At 35.5% G+C, this 9,231-nt stretch overlaps 1 protein-coding gene across 3 annotated transcripts in view; it reads right to left on the bottom strand.

The window, feature by feature from the left end:
* POC1B (POC1 centriolar protein B) overlaps positions 1–9,231 on the bottom strand; it is a 93,434-nt gene that overhangs the window by 42,899 nt on the left and 41,304 nt on the right. For 2 of the 3 annotated variants that reach the window (XM_008577541.1, XM_008577542.1), the window contains exons 7-9: positions 8,473–8,606; positions 6,204–6,272; positions 5,327–5,479 (exon numbers count right to left, since the gene is read on the bottom strand). In XM_008577541.1, coding sequence (XP_008575763.1) covers positions 5,327–5,479; positions 6,204–6,272; positions 8,473–8,606 — 356 coding nt within the window. Of the gene's footprint in view, positions 1–3,491; positions 3,628–5,326; positions 5,480–6,203; positions 6,273–8,472; positions 8,607–9,231 lie in introns of those variants that run through there. The other variant, XM_008577543.1, reaches the window with a different exon arrangement.

The following is a 9,231-nucleotide window of genomic DNA, read 5'->3' as shown; positions in this document are numbered from 1 at the left end:
GGTTCCCGCTCACTGGCTGAGCGTGGTGCGGGCGCAGCGCCGAGGGTTGCGATCCCATTGCCGGTCCCGATACGGGCGCGACACCGAGGGTTGTGATCCCATTACTGGTCAGTAAAAAAGAGACAAAAAGGAAAAAAAAAAAAAAAAGACTATCGGCTCAGCTAGCCAACAACTTTGTTTCTTTCTGGCTGTTCCCTAAAGCAGAAAGCAAACAGCCTCCTCCTGTTAATTCTGAGTCTTCAGCAGAAGCAAAGAAAAGAAACCTTTTAGACTCACTGTCTGAAGAGACTTCCGGCAGACATTTTATTCTCTTTTATCTACTGCCACCTAGTGTAGACAGGAAATTGTTTACCTATGAAAATATGACCTGGTTTCACCACCTGAGATTGGGACAACTCGAAAAAATCTAAATCATGTGAAAATAGTCAGCACCTCTCAGAGAAAAATCCTTCACCGTCTGTATGTAAGTTGGGAAAAATTGCATGTAATTAACAGTATTTTACTGCACTGTGGCACGAGCTGCTGCCACATTAATAGAGAAGGAAATTCATACCAAGTAAACGTCTACAGTTCTCGCCATAAAGAAAATATGCTGAGGGAGTAACATTTCTAGTTAAATTCTTTCCTCGCTAACCTCTATGAATACAAATAGTACCTTCTAGCTCCTATGTTTATTAAAGATGAAAACCCTTTAATAATTAGAGTTGCTGTCAAATGGAGTGGCTTCCTTAAGAGAGGCTGAGTTCTCCATAGCTGAACAAGGGTGTATAACTGGGAGTCATGAATGAGGGAAATATTAGCCTATATGACCTCAAGGATAACATCCCACATCCCACTCTGAGATTCCGTGTGTCCATCAAAATAAGGAGTCCATGAGCATAAACACCTTTACTAAAAATTTTCATATGTTTTCACTAGACCACAGCTTCTGGGGGGCAAGGAGTATGCACATCTTATTCATGGCTGCATACTCTAAAGCTAGCACAATGTCCAGCACACAGATACTTTGATGAAATTTAATTCTGATCATATTAAAGCACTACACCAAAGTGATTAAATATACAGACTGCAACCAGAGCGCCTGGGTTGAAATTCCAGTGCTGCCACTTACTAGTGTTAAGATTTAACTTACACACGCCTTGACTTCTCATCAGGATAAAAATGGTACTTACTTCACAGAGATGTTAGAATACTAAATAATTTATGCAAAGCATTAGAATAGTGTTTAAGTGTTAGATATTATTGTTATTATTATTATTAGTTTTTGGCAGCTGGCCAGGACAAGGATTAAACCCTAGATTTTGGTGTTATCAGCACCACACTCTAAGCAACTGAGCTGACCGACCAGCCCTATTATTATTACTATTATTATTATCATCATGTAATCTCTGAAGAACATTTACTGAGGTCCAAAATACTATAAAAATATGCCACACATATAACTAAAACACAAAATTGGTAGACAAGTGGACTTTTTTTTATCATAACTGGTAAAGTTTTCAATCTCATTAGAAGATTGAGATAACAACCCAATTTCAGACTTGAAGACTTAAATTGATCACGTGTAGTTTTCAACAATGAATTGTGGTTACAAAATATTATTATATAAGTATTTGGTTAAGTTAAAGGATGTTTTTCTTCTTGCTAAATATCACATAGAGCTTTTTATGCAATTTATAGATTAAGGTAATCTCACAGGGCCAGTATAAAATTAAAAGCAATCAGAACAATTATTTTATTTATAAATTATTTTGAACTAACTATAATCTTTTTTTATAATCTGCAATTCTCCTAGAATAATTATTTTGATGTCTTACTGTCACCAAGATCTATCACCATCCCTTAGAATGGCTCTCCTGTCTTCCCATCAAAATATGCAAACGGAGCGGGGACTGCTTAGGAGAAAAGTGTTATGCATACACATTAAATTCCCCCTTCAAGAAGGAAAGTTTGTTTTTGTCTGGGGGCAGGACAGTGCAATTCAGCTTGTGATAGTCTGAAGAAGATAAAGTTATTATGAACTAGTGATATGCTATAGTATAATGTGGGCAGGGTTAAGATACCTTGTATAAAAATTGGGCTTCTTTCCCACCAAAAAAAGTAGAGCATTGTTTTCATGTTTTTAATTAAGATGGAGTGCCTAGGCCAGAAGTGCTAAAGTTGTTATACCAGCAGAAAGGATACAGGAGGGTTCTGTTTCACACAGCGAGGATTCAATGCTTCATGTCTCCTTTTATGTGATCTTCTCATTTATTCTAAAAACAATTCAGCTATCACCTCCTCTTTCCATATAAGAATTAGTAATTTATATATTTAGTCAGCTGGTAGCCAAGATCTAAGACTCTGCAGGATTCCCCACTTTCAAACAAGTAAAGCACTTAAGGCTGGCAAATGGGTTGCTTTTGCAAAAGGCCAAACAATTTTACCCAGCAGATTGAGATTATGCAATTCACATGAGCCTCACAGAAAACATAATAAAATACAAATGATAGGAATGTTATGTTGCTTTGAACTCAGAAATGAAACACTCATGATTACTGCAAAAAGAGAAAGTTAAAAAAAATAGTTCACTTAGATACTGTTTATTCCACATATTTTAATAATAACTGTTTATTTTCTTTAAATCATGAATACTGACCTCAAAAAAAGTTTTCCTAGTTTTTAAATATTTCCAAAGTAACATATGTAAGCTCACCTTGCCTATAGCTTTAAAAAAAAATTTAATCTACCAATTCAGTATTTCAAAGTAAAATTCACTAATCATAAATGAACATAGCACTACTTCTATTTTGATTCATACTATTCCATTTTAGGTGAAAATTTTAAACTAAATAGGCTTTTGGCTCTGTGATGGATCTATCTGCATTAATTTGAAATAACATTTTTATAAACAACAATTTAGTACTTAACAATTATTTATTCATAATACTAAAGATGTCCTCTGTCCAGAAAACTTTACACCCTTACTTTATTACTAGAGATTTTTTTAAAAAAATTAAATGGTTGTTCATATGCAGAATCCTATCATTTCTCTGGCATTTTATATCACAGGATCTGAAAGTATTTTACAAAAATAAGTTATATTGTATATTTAAGTTACCATGAGTGCTTACAGATAATTTAAACTGGGTACACGGAGGCTGACTTCCATGAGGCCTCAAAAAAAAAAAACTTTAGTCACAAGTTTCAACATTCTGTACAGTGTAACTGAACTCTAATTTCATGATGAAAAGTTAGTTTTTAATAGAATTTTTAAGTGTACATGTGAACAATACTTTTGAGAGTGGCTTTTTGCATGGCCTGTGTCAGCCTGACCTAGCAATACAAAGCAACCTAGTTGGTTTTACAGTTGTCTGGCTATACTGTCAGGGCAGAACTACTCAGACAACTTGTTGACATTTTAAAGAAAGTACAGACTTTTAAATGTACTGGCAGTAAATCAAGAAAATGGCTTAAGTCTCCGTGCTGAGGTGGCATGGTATCATGGAAATATCACTGAATTACGCATAAGGAGACCCGAGCTCAGCCTGCAGCTGTGCCATCCAACACTCTGGAAAGGTGGTCAAGTGGTTAACAGGGCAGCAGGGTATCTGCCTCCTGATCAAGCCCATCCAAGCCACAGAAATACTAGAATAAAAAATACCACGAGTCACTACAACCAGCTTTGGTAAACAAGAAAAAAATACGTTAAGTTAAAATATATTTCTTTTCTTTTTTTTTTTTTTTGTCTTTTTTCGTGTCCGGCAACGGATCGCAACCCTCAGTGTCGCGCCCGTACCGGACTGGGACCGGCAACGGGATCGCAACCTCGGTGTTGCTCCCACACCTCGCTCAGCCAGTGAGCGGGAACCGGTCTGTATGTGGAATCCGAACCCTCGGCGGGAGCGCCACCGCACTCCCAAGTGGCGCACTGTAGCAGTGCGCCACCGGGCCGGCCCAAATTAAAATATATTTCATGTTTTATATGAATATATGTGATCACAGGGGATCAACAAATTACACCTATAATTGCAGAAACTGAAGAAAATGTGATGAGCAACAAATTATATTATATTCTTTCTTTATAAAATAAAAGAGAAAATATGATGATCTAAATCATATTTAGATCTAAAAAGAAAATAAATTTCTTTTATTTAGAAATAAAAGAGAAAAAATGATGATATGATAAGGAGGATGAAGAAGTAGTAAAGCACAATGATTAATACTTCAGAGAACTGGAAAGATTGTCAGAAGTTGGAAAAGACAAAAATTATAGCAAAGAACTGAAAATAACACTACCAGGGAGAAACTAGGACAGAAATCCCAAGGTACAGCTGGATTAAAATAAATCTAGAAAATAGTCCAAAAAAACCTCAAAAGAAAAAAAGATACATATACAGGGACAACTTGAGACACGCAAAAGTGCCTGAGATAGCAGAAAAGACCAAGACTAAGAAAACTAACATGAAAGAAGTGACTGGGGTGGGAAAAAGGGAGACCGTGGAAGGAGGGCATTGACTGTGAAGGAGGCTACTGTGCACTGACACTCAGGAACAGGTCTCAAGAACTCAAAATACCTACTCTAAATGCAAAGAAAGACCCTGCCAATGATACACCACACACACACACACACACACAATTCAGTTGAATAGGTAAGAGTGATTTCTGATATCTCTTGGAAGAGAAAGGAGCTTAAGAAGAATCATGCAAAATGGTAAGAAATAGACTGACACTAGCTAAGTATCCAGCAAAGATAAATTTCTCTTTGAAGAAAGTGGAGCACTTAAATCTATAGGAGGACGTAAGGGATCTTACATACAGCTAAACAGATAATTATGTATTCAAAAATATATGTAGCAAGGAATAAAATGGTCTCAATTATTAGATTTACTTGCTAAATCTCTTAACTGTTCATTGATTTTTTTTGCTACATAAAAGGGTTTTAAGATACTTTTTTCAATAATTCTTGCAAAAATTCTTGCCTTCTGCCTTGTTCTCATGCCAGAAATAACATGACCTCCCTAAACACACCTAGAATAAGAAGCTAGTTCAGACTTCACAGTCACCAAAGATCTTAGATTTAATTTCTAATTTCCTAGTAATATCACAATTTTTTAGTTTTATTTCTGGTCCTTCAAGAAGCAAATATAAGGCTTCAACACTATTACACACTACCCTATATATATAGTTTTATTTTATTAGTGAAAACAATTAACTGTTTCTCAAAGTGCTACTGTTTTAAGTCAGGACTAGGTGTTACATAGCTCGGTATAATTTCAAGCACCTAGGTGACCAATTGCCACAAAATGTAAACAAAAGGTAGGACAAATATGCACAAAATACTCACTTCAACAGTTTCAATTTTTCCTTCATGGGGATGTGGTGTTCTTGGGTAGATGTCAAGAAGATGTGGTGGTGAATCAAAATGTAATCTTTTGAGGTTTCTTTTATTAAGATCTTTACGATGCAATTCATCAAAGTTAGTTCTCCATAATAAGACCTACAAAAAAAGTCAATAATATCAGCAGTTATTGACTTATATGTACAAGCAATAGAACTGATTTTTTAAAAAACGAATATACAGAATCATCCCTCAAAGTAGTCAGAAAGGCTGGGTATCAATAATGTTACTGTTTCTCAACACTTTTTTTTAGGCAGGTTGGGGGAGAGAGAGTTAGTGTTTCAAATTGCCGTCATGTCTGGTTTAAAATTCATATTAAGAAAATATTACCTTGAAATCCTTTTTTTCCCCAAGTTCCAAACCATGTTCCTGGATTGATCATCCACTTTATTCAATAAATCCAACTATGAAAGACTTTTGGTCATTTCAAATAAATGCAGATTTGCTACATAAATGATTTATATTTACCATCCTCAAGAAGCTTAACATTTGAAGGAACAAGACACACAGACAAATGATTAGGCAATAATTCAAGCTAAAGTGTTATATACCTCCTGAAAGTGGACATTCAGTTAGTGTCAGTTACATATATATTTAAGTGTAAAATTGAGCAAAAGAAAATAAGTGCTATGTGAGTTCCCAAAACTTACTAAAACTGGCACTATTTGAGCTATGAGATAGCAGATGTCCTGGCAAATTAAAATAAAACCACATTGATAATCATCTTAACATACGCAAACTAGCTGGTTGTAAAAATCTTAGCTGAGGTCAAGGATCCCTTTATCCTAACCAAATCAAAGAGGGAGCTGAAAGATGTACAAACCTGAGTGTCTGCACCTCCTGATGTAAATAGCTCTCCACCTTTTGAAAATGAAACAGTAAAGACAGGTCCCTATGAAATAAAAGGAGATAGAAAAAAAGTAGTTGGTGGTGTTTATTCATGGCCAAGAGGACTGTGAGTACCAATTTTTCATCCTAATTTATGTAGACAACTTATGCAATAAGTCTCATAGAACATATCCATTTGCTAGAAACGAATGCTGGGGGAGTAAATATAATCAAAGAACCAACTCTCAGTTATACCAAAGCACAAACAAAGGATTCTAAATAAAAAAGAAATACAAAAAAATTAACCAGAAAATAAACTTTTTCTCCTTAAAAAAAAAAAAAAAAAAAAAAAAAAATACATGTGTAAATTGATAAGAATTTCTGTTAAGATTTTCTGGCTTTGAACTCTGTATTCAAGCAATCACTGGCAGAAACAGAATGATAAATATGTAGGTAATGGGAATGAGGCTACATAAACAAAGGCTACTTGTTGACCACAACAGGCTTCACTGAGTTCTCCCTCACGCAGGCAACAGTGACCCTCTGAAAGTTTTAAGAGCAGGACACAGATAGGAGAAGAACTTTGACTGATGAATACCAACATCATAATTGTGAGAATGATGAATTGAAGTAAGAATGAATGCGTGGAGGCCATTTAGGAAGCTACTGCAATTATCTGGGTGAGAAGTAATGAGAACTTCAAACTGAGCAATTACTGTGGAGTTGGACATGACTGTACTTGCCACAGTCACAAGATGAATAACCTCTAGGTCAATTTTCCAGTCAAGACAAGAGTAATTATTTCTCATCTCAAAAATATCAATACATTCTGTTTGTTTTTAACATGCCTTAATCTATACAAGAAAACTTTTTATATATCCTTAATCTATACAAGTAAACATGTTGTATTTTTCCAAATAGACCATCCTACCTTAGGTTATTAAAGCTTCATAAATACCTTTACTTCCAGACTAAAAAAAATTTCACCTTCATGTATAGTGTTTTTCTTCTAAAATATTGTGTTTATTTTTCCCCCCATTATTTTGTACTTCTTTCATGGATATTTCAATCCTTGGCCACTTTTACTGGTTGTGTTTATTTGGCCTAAATCCATGGAGATGCATATATCTGAGCTGGTTAGTGTCTACGTCTGCTTCACCCTAACACCACTGCAGAACAAATGATAAAGCAAGGCAGGAAGCCAGGCAGGATATATGAAAGTAGAAAGAACCTCTTTTCTTCTTTTTTTTTCACAAAGCCCATTCTATTTCTAGATATAAACATCTTATACTTGGTTAAAAGGAAGTACCTAATACATCTAAAAAAAAACAACAACAAAAAAAGAAGGATGCATTCTAAGAAGTTCAGAAAAGTTTGAATGGTTACCCACAAGGGAGGAGTAGTGTATATACTTTAAAAATTTCTCTTTAGGGCTGGCCCGGTGGCGCACTGGAGAGTGCGCCACTTGGGAGCACAGTGGCGCTCCCGCCGAGGGTTTGGATCCCATGTGGAGACCGGTTCCCGCTCACTGGCTGAGCGCGGTGCGGGCGCAACACCAAGGGTTGCCATCCCATTGCCGGTCAGTAAAAAAGACAAAAAGGAAAAAAAAAATTTCTCTTTAATGCATTACATGCTGAAACTGGGGAGTGTTCTTTGAACAGGTTTAATAAATAGCACCCCTCCTTCCCACTTGATTCTAAACCAACTGAGAAACAAGACAAAGGAATAAGATATATGAGAGCCAATATATCACCTCTCTTGCAGATAAATGCTTATAAAAAGAGAATGTAGCTTTTATCTAAAAGGCAAATAGGCTTTCTAGACCTGATGCCCAGAATGAATCAGATTTGACTACCCAGTCACAGGCAACACTAGACAGGGCAGGTCTTCCCACAAGAACCATCAGAGGAAAACAGTAAGGACAGGCTCACTCCCAAAGGCAGGAGAAGAAAAAGTGTAGGGAATAAATTTAGCCATCATTATTTCAGTAATCAACCTATACTATATACTGATGAAGACTGCAGTAAAGGATCCATTTAATGGCCATTGAAAGATATACATTGATTTTGACAAGAATTACAATAAATAATATTTCTAAGAGTTGCTTCCAGAGTATAAAAACATAGCCTTAGAAGTAAAAAATTTTTGTGATTAGCAGCAATGTGTACTACACCTGGAAAAATAATAAAGACATATAATAAAATGGATCAAAACTTTTGAATATATATATATTATTTAAAAAGCAAAAATCTTAGTGTTAATACCATATGTCCTTGAAGTGTATATATGAGCCTTCCTTCTAAGAGATCCAGAATCTTAAGTGTACCATCTGAAGAAGCAGTGATGAGATAGTTACCCGAAGGATGGAATGATAAACAGTTAACTCCACCGCTGTGCACTGATTTATGGAAAATAAAAGCAAAAAGTTCAGACAATAAATCTCAATTCTAAAGATGCCCCTTTGCCTTATTAGCAATATTAAGTTGAAAACAAAAACCGATTAGAGGCAATGTCTCCACAACACCAAAATTCTATATAGCTCACTAAAATGAATAAGTATTTTGGTATCATATAAAGATAAGCTTCCAGCTAATGACACAGAATAACTTTAAAAATGAGACCATGTCATTGAAAGATAACCTTACTGTCCATGTAGCCATAAAGTTGTTGCATATATTACCAATATAACCAACAGTTGATTACTACCAGCTCATATAAGATATATAAGCTAACCTCAAATTAAATTTAATAACCAATTAGTGGCTCAGGATTAAGGGGTGAGGAGTGTAGAGATATATTTAGAGAAGGGCACAGTACCACCATCATTTCTGAGAATTCACTTCTGGACATCATTCTTCCAATGGGAGGCAGTATAATACAATGATTAAAAGTTTGTTCTTCCACGGGCTTTGTAAGTAGAAATGCTAAGCTAGTTCTATCAATTATTTGAGCAAGTTACTTACCCTTTTTTTTTTTTTGTCTTTTTCCGTGTCCGGCAACGGATCGCAACCCTCAGTGTTGCC

The sequence above is a fragment of the Galeopterus variegatus genome, unplaced genomic scaffold (genome assembly GCF_000696425.1).
Source record: "Galeopterus variegatus unplaced genomic scaffold, G_variegatus-3.0.2 Scaffold1531, whole genome shotgun sequence".
In the NCBI taxonomy this organism is placed as follows: domain Eukaryota; kingdom Metazoa; phylum Chordata; class Mammalia; order Dermoptera; family Cynocephalidae; genus Galeopterus; species Galeopterus variegatus.
This window is presented reverse-complemented; position numbering and strand designations above follow the sequence as displayed.